The sequence below is a fragment of the Aquarana catesbeiana genome, linkage group LG06 (assembly GCF_042186555.1).
Source record: "Aquarana catesbeiana isolate 2022-GZ linkage group LG06, ASM4218655v1, whole genome shotgun sequence".
Lineage (NCBI taxonomy): Eukaryota > Metazoa > Chordata > Amphibia > Anura > Ranidae > Aquarana > Aquarana catesbeiana.
Window position 1 is genome coordinate 66,165,234 of NC_133329.1, and position 16,368 is coordinate 66,181,601.

The window sequence follows — 16,368 nt, forward strand, 5'->3', positions numbered from 1 at the left end:
TCACTCCGCTTGAGTGCTTCCATCAGTATACCACTTCCTAAGTTCAGGAACAGGAGTCCAATGGATCTGGCTATAGGAACCCCCAAGAACTATACAACACCAGTCTTGGAGTACATCAGGACTAACTCTTTATTTGAGATCTCACACAAATTTATACAGCAGGATGACTCAAAGCTAACCTAATTAACGTGAGCTAATTTACTAAAAAAATTTACCCAGACCAGATGACTCAGAGACATGACCTGTAGGACACAGACTTGTGGGCACCGAGCTTCACACAGCGGTATAAACACAACAGCAGGAGCTAATTACAATTAACAATACAAAGAACAATCTCCCCCCCTCCTCAGCCTAGTCATCAACAGTTCGTCTCCTAGCCAGTCCTGGAGGCTAATGTAATCAGCTCACTCAATTAACAGGTTGATTTCAGAATCAAACAAACCAATAATAGTCTCTACATACATCCTGGGAAATATTGTGGACAAATATTACTGTCCCATTTTAAGTAGTCCAAGATATATTTTCTCACTCACCCTGTGCCAGGATAGCACAGGGTGACTTAGACATAAGAGGTATATGGGGAGCTGAAACAAGGACATCCCTTACTTTCCAAGGGATTCTGAGTTCCACAGGCCCTCCCGTGACATCTCTCGCCTTTCGGCAGAAGACTGACACAGGAGGAGACCCCAGACGGGTTGACTCCGAAGTTAGTAAGTAGTTCCAGTCCTCTAATGCCTGCACCCACACAGTACCCCAAATAAATTGTTCCAAACAAAGCATTACTCACCCAGCCAACCTCTGCCTCTCTCAGAGAACATATCTGCCATTGAGGAGAGGCCTGGACTGGCCCTTCTCCCTGGAGTCCTTTCTGCCGCTGGAGAGAAGACAGGGTGACTGGGCTCACTCTGTCATGCTGTTGGGGATCTGGGCCAACTGCCCAGCATCCCTGGGGTATATAGGTGGAGACTGAAGTCCCATCCACCTTCACAGGAAATCCATCCTCTGTTAGTTGAGGGCAGAGTCCAGCAGTCCTCGGCCCTGTTGCCAGCCCTCCTGCTGGAAACCCCACACCATCTGCTCCAGCTAACTGTTGGGGAGGGAGGCCGACTGCCCCGCCTCCCTGAAACTCTGTAGTTGTTGCCGGTGCTGGGCAGAGCACAGTGAAGTTTGGCCCTAATACCAGCTCTTCTGCTGGAGGCTCATCAGGTTGTTCTTCCTCAGCAGAAAAGTCTATTAAATCCCCTATCTCTATAACTGGTGTCTGGGGATAGAGGTTCACCATCTCCTGTCCATGGAACCCAGAAGATGTTATCAGTGCTGGGCAGAGGTTAGCAGAGCTCTGCCCTGTGGTCAGCACTTCAGGTTTGGGGACGGCAATCTTCAGATTTTCCACTGCCGATTCTCAGGCATGCTGCTGAACGTGTTCTAGCAGTTTCCTGTATGCCCTTTCCAGATGCTGTTCCTTCCTTAGCAAATGGTCCAGATCAGGTGTGAGCCCTGAGACCCCTTCAAGACCGAGCATAGCCTCTCTATATTCTCGCAGGTCCTCAAGGTCAGGCTCCCCTTCATCGCCAAACATAAAATGATCTGTAAGGCTCTCCCACAGCAATCCAGGGCCTCCAAAGTCATATCCCTCCGGAGAGCATTCTGTTGTCTCCCCTAAATATCCCTCCTCTGCGTGCCATTGCAGAGCCCGATATTGATTGTCTAGCTCTATCTCCTGTTGGACCAGCCTGTCCAACTCAGTCACCCATTGCTCCTGGGGCCACTCTCCCAGGAATGCCATCCGCAATGCCCGTTGGTCACTGGCCTGTTGCTCTTGGGTTGGAAATCACTTGCCCTGTTTTATACCAGTGAGCTGGAGGGCTCCAATCCAGAGCTCCACCCGAATTTGCTGCCTAAGCTCCAGGTATTCATCCTCAGACACAGTCCTGGTGTATGTTGAAAGGATGATCCGCAGCAGCCCCGGGAACTCTGATGCCAGGTCCATATCTCCGCTGGGGTGACTGAAGTCTGCTATCCTGATCTTGGATCCAGGTAGAGGTTTAGATTTCTCAGACTGCCGGAAGCTTCCCGCTGCTTGCCACCAATGTCAGAGGACGTCCCTCACTCCGCTTGAGTGTATCCGTCAGTATACCGCTTCCTAAGTTCTGGAACACGAGTCCAATGGATCTGGCTATAGGAACCCCCAAGAACTAGACAACAGCAGTCTTGGAGTACATCAGGACTAACTCTTTATTTGAGCTCTCACACAAATTTATACAGCAGGATGACTCAAAGCTAACCTAATTAACATGAGCTAATTTACTAAAAAAATTTACCCAGACCAGATGACTCAGAGACATGACCTGTAGGACACAGACATGTGGGCACCGAGCTGCACACAGTAGTATAAACACAATAGCAGGAGCTAATTACAATTAACAATACAAACAACAATCCCCCCCCTCCTCAGCCTAGTCATCAACAGTTCGTCTCCTAGCCAGTCCTGGAGACTAATGTGATCAGCTCACTCAATTAACAGGTTGAGTTCAGAATCAAACAAACCAATAATAGTCTCTACATACATCCTGGGAGATATTGTGGACAAATATTACTGTCCCATTTTAAGTAGTCCAAGATGTATTTTCTCACTCACCCTGTGCCAGGATAGCACAGGGTGACTTAGACATAAGAGGTATATGGGGAGCTGAAACAAGGACATCCCCTACTTTCCAAGGGATTCTGAGTTCCACGGGCCCTCCCGTCACACATTTTCCTTCCACTTCACAATTATGTGCACTTTGTGTTGGTCTATCACATAAAATCCCAATAAAATACATTTAGGTTTTTGGTTGTAACATGACAAAATGTGGAAAATGTCAAGGGGTATGAATACTTTTTCAAGGCACTGTATACCAATCAGCCATAACATTATGACCACTGACAGGCAAAGTGAATAACATTGATTATTTGGTTATAATGCCCTCTGAAAGTGGGTGGGATATATTAGTCAACAAGAAAACATGTTGTCCCTGAATTTGATGTGTTGAAAGCAGAATAAATAAATGTGGAAAAACCAGTGGAACGGCAGGTCCTTCCATATGATTGTGTGCTATTAGACCCACTTATCATTTGGGACATATTGTCCGGTGAGTTTCGGTGCACGGAGGAGGCTTTGTGGCCACCGGAGGATCACAGTGTACAGCACCGTATTATTGCAAGGAGAGTGAAGAGCACATTTGTTCACCATGTTTGGATAAAGCTGAACACTGAAAGTGGACTATTGCATGTATAATTTGCAAAGATTGGAAGGACACATTCACACATATTATTTATATTTGTTTATTGTTTTTCATATATATTTTAATAATTGTGGTACCTAGTGCTTTCCACTTATACATACATATTACACAAGCTTTGGAGTAGCAGCAAGGGTATAGTTTTTTCATACATGGAATTGGTAGTCTTTGGCGCAGTGATTTATAATATTTGATCTTCCAGTACATATTTGGTTCACATTCTCACAGAAATATCTAAATCAGACACCACGGCTACAAATAATGTACTGTATACTTTGTAGCAGTGCATTGTCTATAACAGACATATACTCTAAGATACATTGTGACTTACACATGTCTTTTAAATTACTTTTGTTTTCAGATCTGCCCCATCCACAATTTGGAGAGAGCAAAATCCCCAAACTGGAAGAAGATTAAGAAGCCTCTCTGACCTGTGAAATCTCTGGATTATTGCAAAATTTACGACTGTGAGCTGGTTTAGGAAGTTGTCTAGGACAGATTTACATCCCATCATATCACCTAATGATGTCTTCCAAATCTGTACCGAGCAGAAAAGAGAAAAGATATGGCAATCATCACTGACATTCACCCCATCGTTCAGCAGAGACCAGGGGGAAGAATTCATCTGTAGAGTGGAACATCCCGGCCTGGAGAAACCCATAGAGAAGACCACGGGTCCTATAAAATTAAGTAAACATTCTATGAATGGGACTGTTAATGCACAACATAATCCTTCTTCATGACAGTGTAAACTAGTACCAAGTCCAGTTACTATGTAATGCTCAAGCCTCATAAAGTATAAAAGAAACTCAACTGAGCCGAATCCTCACTCATTTGTGTCTCACACGCTCTTCCTCCCAGACACTGCAGCTCATAGTGGGAGAGGTTCAGCAACAAAGGCAGTACTGTCAATCCAGAAAGTGATTCTATTTATTTCATGATGTGATACTTAGTGGTCAATATAGCACTTACGCTTGCCCACCGATCTTCTCCAGGGAAAATCCTCCATGACTGACCTCTGCCTGAGGGAAGTAAAGGAGAGTAGTAGCAGCTGGGGCAGAAGAAGATCTGGTAGAAGTGCTTTTTTGCTGCCCCCTAGACCTAAATAAGCATTCAGTCCTTACAGAGAGGGGGCAGCCCCACTTCCAGTCTGACCAATCAAAATGGCCGAAGATCCTGAACTCGGAAGAAGATGGTGCTCTGCATAAACAATGGACTATACACAGTCTTTCATCTCTAATCTTCTTTCATAGATTGTCACAGCTTCTTAGTATAGATAAAATGAAGAATATAACGCATTAATTTAATATAATACAATACAATATAATACCATAATGCCGCGTACACACAATCAGAATTTCGGCACGCAAAAGACCGATGAGATATTTTCCATCGGAAAATGCGACCGTGTGTATACTCCATCGGACTTTTGCTGGCCGAATTCCAGCCAGCAAAATATTGGGAGCATGTTCTTAATTTTTTGGTCAGAAAAAGTTCCTATCCGAAAATGCGATTGTCTGTGGCATGTCTGTGGCAATTCCGACGCGCAAAATTCCTACGCATGCTCGGAAACAATTTGACGCATGCTCGGAAACAATTTGACGCATGCTCGGAAGCATTGAACATCAGAATTATTTCCATTAATTAATACACATTTTATTATTTGAATTTTTATAATTATTTTTAGCTCACTCTGTATGGTTTTTGCAAAAAATTGATTCTTGGGGTCTAAATGGATGTGGGTCATGTTATTTATAGGTTGTAAATAAATAATTACATAATTTGTTATGGACCAATAGCTTTAGGTGGGCTTCACTGACAGGCTCAACAGCCTGGTACTTTGCAGGGGGACTAAAAGAAAACTGTAAGCCCACATTCATACCTGAGCATTTTTGCTTGTGTTTTTGTGCCAACACCTTACATGAGACATCCTTCAGCAATAGGAATCTCATTCTTTTCAGTACAAGCTCTTCACTTATATACACTCAGTCACTAGAAGCTCATTACTAGAAGCTTGATAAACAACATGACCATATTTGGACTGCATTGAGTGTTTTTTAGCCCCAGAGCTCAATGGAAGTGCCTGTAAGCACGCAACACAAGCTTATTTTGTGGATGAACAACTGTTCTCCTCTGCTCTCCTCTCCTCCCACCCAGGAGCTTTCACAGATGCTAGCATAAAATAGCATATATATACAGTACTGTGCAAAAATGATGGGCAGGAATGAAGAAATGCTCTAAAATAAGAATGGTTTCAAAAATATAAATGTTAATTGTTTATTTTTAACAATTTACAAAATGCAAAGTAAGTGAACAAAAGAAAATCCAAATCAAGATCAATATTTGGTGTGACCACCGTTTGGCTTCAAACCAGCATCTATTTAATTCATCAAACTCTTTTGAAGAAGCACAAATAAAACAGGCAATGTTGAGGACAGTAGACACAGTGGTCGTCCAAGGAAACTTAATACAGAAGATAAAAGACACATCATGCTTACTTCCCTGCAACAATGGTCCAGCAGTGCCATCAGCACAGAACTGGCAGAAACCAGTGGGACCCAGGTACACTTATCTACTCTGGATAAGTCTGTCCAGAAGTGGTCTTCATGGAAGAATTGCGGCCAAAAAGCCATACCCCCCCCCCCCCCAAACAAGGGTAAGCGACTCAACTATGCAGGAAAACATAGGAACTGAGGTTCAGAAAAATGGCAGCAGGTGCTCTGGACTGATGAATCAAAATGTGAATTATTTAGCTGTAGCAGGAGGCAGTTTGTTCACTGAAGGGCTGGAGAGTGGTACAATAATGAGTGTCTGCAGGCAACTGTGAAGCATGGTGGAGGTCACTTGCAAGTTTGGGTGTCATGAATCTGCAGTAATGTTCATGTCTGTCTGCTTACCTCTCTGTTGTGTTCAGCTTAGAGACTGGTCGCTGTTCACCTGTCTGCTTAGGCTGGGTTCACACATGTGCAGTGTGAATTCCAGCTCCATTTTCTCTGTGAAGAGAAAAAACAGCTGTTCAGCGGTTCCTCTCCGCTGTAGCTGTGGATTAGTGAGCAGGGAGAGGGGGGAGGTGTAGTGAGGAGAAGGAGAGAATTTGTGATCAGAACGGAATGCATCTGCGAATTAGATGCGTTCCCATAGAAGATAATGTGCTTGTAATTCACACCGCAATGCCCAGAAAAGGCACACGTTTTTTGGGCAATGCGAATGCAACGCACATATGTGAACCAGATGCATTCAAATGAATGTATTTTAAAATGTCGTGCAAATTGGATGCAGTGTGGGTGCAGTGAACGGGGCCTTAAGTAATCTTCCCTTAAGCATGGCTCCACCCCAGCCTCTAACAGGGAAAACTATATTAACCTGTGCACTGCAAACCAAACCTTGATGATCATTATTGTGTGTTTGGCTTCCTGTGTGCTTATCGTCTGATTCTGTTTACCGACTTTGGCTTGTTCTTGACCATCTCTGTCTGCTTCATACCCGACCTTTGGCGTATTCTTTGACTATCTCTGTCTGCTCAATGCCCTGACCTTTTGGCTTATCTCCTGACTATCCTTTGTTGTCCCTGTCTGCTGCTTCCTCTCTATCCTCCAGTAGCCTACCATAAGCGTGAGCTGGGAGACCCTGGTGGCCGCAACCTGGAGCCAGTTGCAGCGAAGGCCATTCCCACCATTAGGGGCCCTGGTGAACACCTGCTGGCTCTTAGACTCCGCGCCCTGGGGAATCTCATGCTCTAGCTCCCAGTGTGATCCGTGTTGATGCTCCAGAGGACCTGCTTTCCTGAATCACCCAGAGCTCCATCCGCAGCAGTCAGCCGTAGGGTCCACTGCCTTAGCGGTGCACTCCTGACCCCAACGGTGTGCATATGTCACCTGGCTTTAGGTAACCTGACAGTTTGATCAGCCATGGATCCAGCTGATGTGCCGCTACCCGCAGATGATCCGTTGCAAGGCATAGTCTGCAGACTCTAGACCCAGAAGAAAGAAAAAGAAAAATGGCACAAAAACACAATCAGACATGAATAAATATAAATTATACACACACACACGTAAAAAAAGTCCAAGATAAGGGGGGCAGTGTAACTGAATAATAATGAATATGCAAACACAAATGTAGCCAAAAACGTCCAGAAGGTGACAAAAAATAATTGTCAATGGAATAATATGGATCAAAGGAATCTGATACTGTGCACCAGCGGCAGCTTACTTGAGAGTGGAAGCAACAGCTCTGAAAGACAATATAGGAAAAAAGGGGCAAGAAGCACCAATCTAAGTGCAGTATCATAAAGGCTTTATTAAAATGTATAAAAACAACAGCCAAATGGCTACTCACAGGAACAAGATGAATACAGGCAAGGACATATAGCTGGTCCAGGGATGTCTTCCTCAGAGTGGACGTTGGTGTGTTGCCTGGTGGAAGTCTGTGGAAATTCTCTGGCTGAGAAATAGGAGTGAGACCAGACGAGAAGTGTCTGTTATACAGTGAATCCAACCCTTTATAGAGATTTGAATGCAAGTCAGTTGCTCAGCACCCACAGCAGAGACCCCATAGACCACCCGCACACTTTAGTGCTGATATCATCTAAACCGGAACCTGCACCATGTACCTCCGCTAACATCTGAGGAAGACGTCCCTGGACCAGCTATATGTCCTTGCCTGTATTCATCTTGTTCCTGTGAGTAGCCATTTGGCTGTTGTTTTTATACATTTTAATAAAGCCTTTATGATACTGCACTTAGATTGGCGCTTCTTGCCCCTTTTTTCTAGACCCAGTAGATCAGACTCAGGCGATTCCTCCAGGATTTGGCTTCCCGCTTCGAACAGCTTCAGGCCTCCTTAGGAATCCCGATTCAGCAACCTGAATCACAATCGGCAGCTGTACCTATTCCGGTCGCAGTCACAGCCACACCTTTGCAACTTCCAGCTCCGTCCCGTTTCTCTGGGGACTCCAAGGCCTGCAGGGGGTTCCTCAGGCAGTGCACCATTCACGTCAAACTCCAGCCTCAAAACCTCGTCTTATCGGACAAAAGTAGCCTATATTATTGCCCTCCCCCCAGTGAGGCATTAGCCTTGGCTGCCCCCCTGTGGTAGAAGAATGATCCAGTGGTTTCTAGCCTTTCTGACTTCTTGAAGATTTTTCGGAATCCAGTGCCCTTTTATGTCTTTGCCAAGAGTTTTCTTCAGTGGGAAAGTATGCCCTTCAGTTTCATATACTAACAGCTGAGTTGAGCTGGAATAATGAGGCCTTAGTTGCAACCTATTTACATTGCCTCTGACTGAGTGAAGGAGAAATTAGTGGTAGGAACCATCCCTGACAGTCTGGACAATGTCCTCTCCTTGTGTAACCAGATCAATATTCGTTTTCAGGAGAGGTCCCTAGAATAAAGATGGCAGCACTCCCTGGTCCTTAGCCAGCCTGAGCTCCCCTCCCTCCGGCCCATGGAGCAGCTTCTGCCAGCTGAGAAACCTATGCAGTTGTACAGGACCAAGCTTTCCCCTGAGGAACGTGTTAGGCGCAGAACTCTGGGCCTGTGTCTCCATTGTGGGGGCAAAGGTCATTTTCGTGACTCGCTTCGTCCGGGAAACGCTTGGGTCTAATACATCTGGAAGGTGGAGTATTGGACCCAGAAATATCAGCTTCTCATCTTCTTCTTTCTGTGTACCTTCATGTAGGCACTTCCTCTCATTCGGTCTTGGCTTATCTGGATTCCGGGGCTTCTGGCAATTTTATGGACTGGAGAACTGCATCTTCCTTGAAGCGTACCATTTTGCCCCTCACCACACCACTGGTGGTCTCGGCAATTGATGACACTGTTCTTCCAGGGGGTCCTCTTCGCTTACAGACTCTCCCTGTTGAGATGTTGGTAGGGATACTCCACTAGGAGTGGATATCCTTCCTTATCCTACCTAAGGCCTCAACCCCCATCGTACTGGGCCTTCCTTGGTTGCAGCTCCATTCTCCACATTTTGACTGAACTTCTGGGCCGATCCTGGCTTGGGGTTCTTGGGGTCCTGTTTCATTACTTTGACGTTAAATACCAGTGTTATGGCTGCAGCTAGATGTCATGGACACGCTGCGCATAGTTCTGCAACTGGTCACAGGTGCACAGATTTACAGAGACACACTCCAGCTAATAGGCACTCCAGCTAACAGGCATCCAGCGGTGAACAGACGTACGTCAGTGCGCATGCGCGTGCGCAGATCACAGAGATCGTGAATGCACACACAGTGACGCTGCCTTGGCCCAGTGGCCTTGAAAAGAGGCTCCTGTTACATTGATCCTATGCCGTTTGATTTGCAGCTTATCCTGTGACCTGATCCTGAACCTTCATCTGATCCAATACTTACCTGGCTTCCTGACCTCGCTGCTGTCTCCAGTCCTGACCTTTGGATTTCCCTGACCCTGCTTGTTTATCTGTCTGCCTGATCCGCCCTTACTGACCCTGCCGTCTCTGCCTGATTGATCCGCTGTGCATGACCTGGCTAATCTGACCTTGCTCCTGCCTGCTGTCTTGCATCCGTGTGCACCTGCATCTGCTGCCCCTCAGCACACCTGCATCTGCTTACCTGCATCCACAGCATCCGAGTCTGTTCCTGTCTCTGCCAGATGTCTTCATCTCCAGCCAAGAGAACTCTGCAGGCACTCATACCTCACTGCGCTCCTGGGGTCACTGTCTTAACTCCAGTAATCCCAGAGCCAGGGCTGTACGAGAGGTCTCCCTCTGCACGTCAGGCTCACCTCCGAGGTACATGTCAGTAGATGCCATAACCTTGATGTCATTTTTTTCCCCTCAGGTGCTGGTCTTTCTCAAAAGTGTCTCGAGCGGCAGATTTGCTGCGGGGTCACTTTTAGAAGTGAAAGGAGGGGTCTTTCAGACCCCATATCTCTTAATAAAGAGGACCTGTCATGCTGTATTGTTATCACAAGGGATGTTTACATTCCTTGAGATTGCAATAAAAGTTATAAAAAAAAATTGTTGAAAGGGACAGTGTGAAAAATTTAAAAAATGTAACAAAAAAATAAAAAAAAAGCTGCTGTATTTGATCCAGACCAGAAGCAGAGACTATTCCTATGTACTAATCATTTTTTTTTAACAAGTAGCTGTTTTAATAGTTTATATGCAGCTGCCCATAGCTTGTTTAGTGTATATCTGATTCCTTGTGACAGGCATATCTCTGTCTTATTGTTTTAATCTTACATGCACAGTGCCAGATAGCTAGGTCTGTGCTACTGTATGTGTGTAGGGTCACCTACCAGTATATTAGTAAGTGACTTATTGCAATAAAACTTTAAAAGCAGTTCCTCTTATTTTAGCTAACCCTTTTGGTCTGGGATTTTGTAAGTATTTTTTTAGCTCAGGGCTCAATAACAAGCATTGGCAAGAGCCAGGTAAAGCATCTGACGACCACTTGGTAGTTAGAGGTCTATTTCATGACAGATTAGAAACTACTAGGGGCTAATATGCACAGTAGATGGGCTGACTCCGAGTTGCAGTGCCCCATAAAAGTTTCTGCTGGTGAGAATCTGCATTCCAGGCTGGTTGAAAAACAGTTGAAGGATTTCCCCATCACTGGCGATCTTGTCTTCAGGTCTCTGACACCAAGATTGACACAGTATCTCGATTGTCCTCAGGGGCCTCAGAACTTTACTGCAATGTTCACCTGGAGATATCTTTATGAAAAACGATATATAGCTGGGTATGTGCGCACAATTCCACCAGGACTGCTATTGGGTACTTTGCTGATAATACCTGTTTGTACATTGGATGTATGTACTATTATTAATCTTTTCTTATAGTAACCATACCTGCATAGTAACCAATCTGCTTCTGTCTTCAGGACAGCTTGACTCACCAGGTGAAAATAAAGGAAAGAAAGCCTAAAAAGAAAAATAATGCAGCCACCACATCTAATAATTGGCTAGCTGCGATAGCATAAATGTTTGCTTTTAGGTTTAATACCACTTTAAGCTTTAAAAAATGAGAGACAGGGGGCGTGGCCAGCAGACGAGGAGATGGCAGCGTGAGGAGAGAGCTCCCTGTGTATCCAGTGCCATCCAGCGATTAAGAGCGACGCCAGAAGGCACAGAGAGGAGGATTTGATAGCCCAGACACACAGTATCACCCACCACCGAAATGAACAAGAGAAAGCCCGAATGGGGCCCAAAAAAGCTCATAGACTTCTATGGCTTGGCAGATGCGAGTAGGCCCCAAGATGGCGCCGAGGCCTACAGGCAGCGGCACGGCCGAGGCGGCAGAGGTTCATCCAGGAACGATCGCCAGCACCAGGCATCATCCCCAGGACACAGCAGCAGATCCTCACCCAGAGCATCACCTGTGCAGAGCCCGTAAAAAGCATCTCAAAGGTCAATGGAACACAGATATCCAGGGGAGATGGGGGGACATGACACATCCCAGGACAGCACCAGAGAGTTCATAGAACAGATGCATGACTTTCCCACCCTGGATCAGCCATTAACCGATACCATGATGAAAGAAATGCTGGTGACCTTAAGGGGCTCATTACACAGAGACTTAATGGAATGCACAACCCAGCTGAAAGCTGAGGTCACTGCTATAGGGGACAGAGTCTCTCATACAGAGGATGAAATGGGAGAATTTGCTGCAGCCCATAATGAGCTTGTAGATGAAATCAAAATATACTCTCTTACAAAGATAGTATTAACAGCGCTACTGAAATTACACACAAATACTCAAAAGGTTGAGGATAATGAACACAATAATACTACAATCTCGAATGAACGAGGATAAATATAAAAAAAGTAGTACTATAACAGAGAGTTCAATGTAGTGGCATAAGAACTAAAAGTCGCTATACAATCATTCAGAAAAATACCAGCGATAGCACATAATATAGCAGAGGTGGTATAAGAGGCACTAGTAACAACTGCATAAACTCAAGGTAATCTTATAAACAGTTCATTGCATGCAGCAGACAGTTGAGATAAGGGATTAAATTCCTTCTGGAGTGCACCTTTCCATGGGTTAATAAAATTTCACCACACCTCGTGAATGACCCCCTATGGTTATAGGCTTACCAGAGGTAAGACAAAAGCAAGCCTGTTATCTCCTTTCTCCCTTGGATCAGCTCTTTCGCCGCCAGAATCTCTCAGTCCTCCTCAGTCAGAGCATTATTATGTCATGGTAAACACATGTAAGGAAATAGAAGGGGAGGCTCTCCATTAGGGTGCCTACGTGTCCTGGATTGCCCGGGACTGTCCCGCAATGGACATGTCTGTCCTGGGTCCCGGGCACCTTCATTCCGGGACAATACAGTGTCCCGGAATGAAATACTGGACACAGCCAGTCCAGCCACCCTATTAACTACATTTGTGGAACTGGTTGCTAGGGCCGGCCCCGCCTGGCGTCTAGTAACCAGTGACGTCACAGACAGTGAGCGAGGCTACGCTGCTGTCTCCACCCACCTCAGCAGTCGGCACCTCCTCCTTCTCCGACACCCGGCGGCATGCAGCAGGGAGTCAGGACAATGTCTCCCGAGTCCCTGACCAGCCCATCTACTGTGTGTCAGCCTGCCCGACTGCTGCTACTGCTCGGGTGGCAGGCGGTGGGTCTGGTTACCAGCGATGACAGTGCGAGGAAGCAGGAGTGGTAGCGGCTGTCAGGCTGACCCCGGAGGTGCACAAAGTATCCAGACTCCAGACCCGGAACTCCTCCTCCCTGCACTTCACCGCAAAGACCGAGAGCAAGTGACACCGACAAGGAGCTGCAGTCACAGGTACAGAAAACATGGGGCTGTGGCAGGGAGAGCGCAGGCAGGACTGGAATAGGGTGGCCGTGAGGTCGGCGGTGTGCTCTGTTCCAAACATTGACATGGCATGATTAATGGCCATCGCTCCTCTGGGCTCTCTGAATGGGGCACTCTGGAGGTACTGTCTGAGTGCCTCTGGAGTGTCCCCTTACATCCTCCAGGGTGTCCCATTAAAACCTCCAGGGTGCCTCCAGAGTGCCCCTTTACTTTTTTCAGAGTGTCCCTTTACTGTTTTCAGAGTGCCCACTGACATCCTTCAGCATGGATGAACAGTAGTACTAAGGGGGTACTGTGGAGGAGGATGTAAGGGGGCACTCTGAAGGTAGTAAAAAGGTGCTCTGGATTAGAATGTAAGGGGCACTCCAGAGGACGTAAGGAGGCACTAAGAGGGCACTCTGGAGGATGTCAGGGGGGCACTGTGGGGGATGTAAGGAGGCTATGGATAAGTTAGTACAGCCAGAGAGCCCCCTTACATCCACAAGAGTGCCCTCTTACATCCTCCAGAGTGCCGCCTTACATCCTCCAGAGAGCCTCCTTACATCCTCCAGAGTGCCCCCTTACATCCTCCAGAGAGCCCTCTTACAACCCTCGGAGTGCCCCTTAGTACAGTAGTACTAAGGGGGCACCCTGGAGGAAGATGTAAGGGGGGGATAGACCTGCTGTACTCCCTGCGGTAGTCCCTCTGAAAAGTGATCCTAGAGCCCACTTGTGATCTTGCACACAGGCCCACTGTCTGCATAATACGCCACTGCCCCTGCCCAAAAATTGGCCAAAAAAAAGTCAAAAATCATCTTTTCAAGGGTGTCCCTGGATGGAAGTTTGGAAATATGGTCACCCTACTCTCCATAGTGTAAAAAAATTTATTAAATAGAACCTACGGGGAACCCCCTTACAATACGCGCTTACATAATAGAAATGTTAAAACAGCATGACACAATCAGCATCGGCTCACCGCTGGTCAGAGCTACGAGCGGCCCGCCTACTACGATGAGTCCTGGGATGACGCTATGTGTCTAAGCTGGCAGGTCGCGTAGCCATGACTGACGCGTTTCGTAATTCCGTCTTCAGAGGGCGTGGCCATGCAACACGACTCCACTCTTAAATAGCATGGGAGGTGGGCTCCCGCAGCAGCATCACCATCAAACTCGTACCCGCCCCTTTATGGAGGGTAAACAGCCGCCATGCAGCGTCCCATCCATTAGTAGCAGCTCACTCTGTATTAGCACCATATTACTAGGCTAATCTTTATCCATGCTTCTTCAAATTTACAATAAAAATACATAAAATAGTTATAAAATCATTGGAATGCGTTACCAAAACCAATACAACTCAAAATCACGACATTATATTGAAATATTAATCTTCTAAAAGAAGTTTGATTCAACGAACACAATTAAAGATACCCAGATAATGGTGACTCTTAAAAATAGAGTTTCAATCAAAAGTATACCAATAAAGATCTCCATTGCTAGGGTGCCAAATAAGTTCACCAATAAAAAAGATACATATTGCGCCCTTAACCCGGGCATAGATTCACATAAAAATTACTACAATAAACTATTAGTAATTCACCAGCATGCCGGACAATTTACGCAAAATATACCCAAACGTGCATGTTTATATATTAAATACGTTAAATGCACCAATACTGAATTACTCCTACTAAAACACGCAAATGATCATAACTGTAAAGTTACAACGTTACAGTCTGAGTAAATAAAAATAAATATAAATAAAAATAGACCAATAACCGAACCCTTGATCCAATTTGATAACCACTAACATTGTTAACCCAGGTGGTTAATTGAAGAGCTATATGTAAAAAAAAAAATCAATCAATAAAAAATAAAATTAAGATTAAAAATATATCCTCCAGCATACTGGAAAATCACCAAAAATAAAACCCACATTAGTCAGATGTAAATAAATTACAGAAATAAGAAATTATATAAAAAAGCATATTAAAATAATGAGATAGAATGAACCATACACCAAAGCAGTATGGCACTGACCACAATGATTTAGTGATAAGGGGATAATACTGTAATGCCATATAGAGCCCAAGACAAATGGGTAAAAGGGTGCAATTTGTCAATACCCCAAAATTTCAGTTGCATTGTAGATGCTTATAACGGTGCGGAGGATGAAATACAGGTGATTAAAAGCAAAATGGCGGATTTGGAAGATCGTCCAAGGAGAAACAATGTGAAATTAAAAGGGGTAGCTGAATCTATTGCTCCAATAGAACTACGGAACTATGTCCAACAATTCATTTCTGCGCTGCTGCCGAATACACCAGAGAGGGAGGTGATTGTAGATTATGCACATCGCTTACCTAAACCCAAGCACTTGCCAGACAGGGTGCCACAAGATGTCATAGCACGCATTCACTTCTTTCATGTAAAAGAAGAGCTGATGAGATTCACCAGAAAGAATATTCCATTTACCTGACACCTCCGCAGATATTTCTGTGTACACTGACATCTCGCAGCACACCATGCAGGCACACAGGAACCTGGCTACACTGACAAAGTTATTTCAAAACCATAATTTACCTTACACTGAGGCTTTCCCACAAAAATTATCATAACCAGAGAAAATAAAAACGTATGCTATTACAAATTTGGAAAATGGCTTGAAACTAGCAAGGCAATGGAAACTTATCCCAGAAGATGAAAAAGCATCCAATGCTTCTCCCTCTCATAAAATTTCCTCTGAGTGGCAAAAAAGTACACCAGGGTGACGCCATCACTTCACCCACATGAGGAAAGCAATACCTCATGTCCTTCTCTAACCTAAACCAGACCTAGGCACTGGATTTAAGGGAGCACAGTCCCCTTAACTGTACCGAACAAAAGTTTTCTCTTAATGTACATGGTCTAAATAGTCCATTTAAAAAGGAGGATGATGTGGCAAGAGGCAAAAAAACTCAAAGGAGACATTTTATGTATCCAGGAGACACATTTCTCCCAGGTTAAACAGTCCGAATGCATGGATAAAGCATTTCCTCATATCTTTCAAGCCTGTGCCCAAACTAAAAAACGGGGAACGTTGATTGCAATTAATAAATCTGTAGCATTTACACATCATACAACTATTGCTGAACCCAGAGGTAGATACATCATTTTAGTCTCTGAACCTAACAACCTGCTGTACACGTTAGTCAATCTCTACGCGCCAAATTCAGGTCGAGCGTCTTTCTTAAAGGCTCTTCACCACAAAATAGACAAACATAGAAAGGGATCTTTACTCATATGTGGCGACTTTAACTGCGTTGTAGACAAAACTATGGAC

The 16,368-nt window shown here is 45.1% G+C and overlaps 1 protein-coding gene across 1 annotated transcript in view; it reads left to right on the top strand.

The window, feature by feature from the left end:
* LOC141147977 (uncharacterized) overlaps positions 1–3,698 on the top strand; it is a 158,000-nt gene extending 154,302 nt beyond the window's left edge. The window contains exon 12 of the mRNA XM_073635134.1: positions 3,643–3,698. Coding sequence (XP_073491235.1) covers positions 3,643–3,698 — 56 coding nt within the window. The remainder of the gene's footprint in view (positions 1–3,642) is intronic.
* The last annotated feature ends 12,670 nt before the right edge of the window (positions 3,699–16,368 follow it).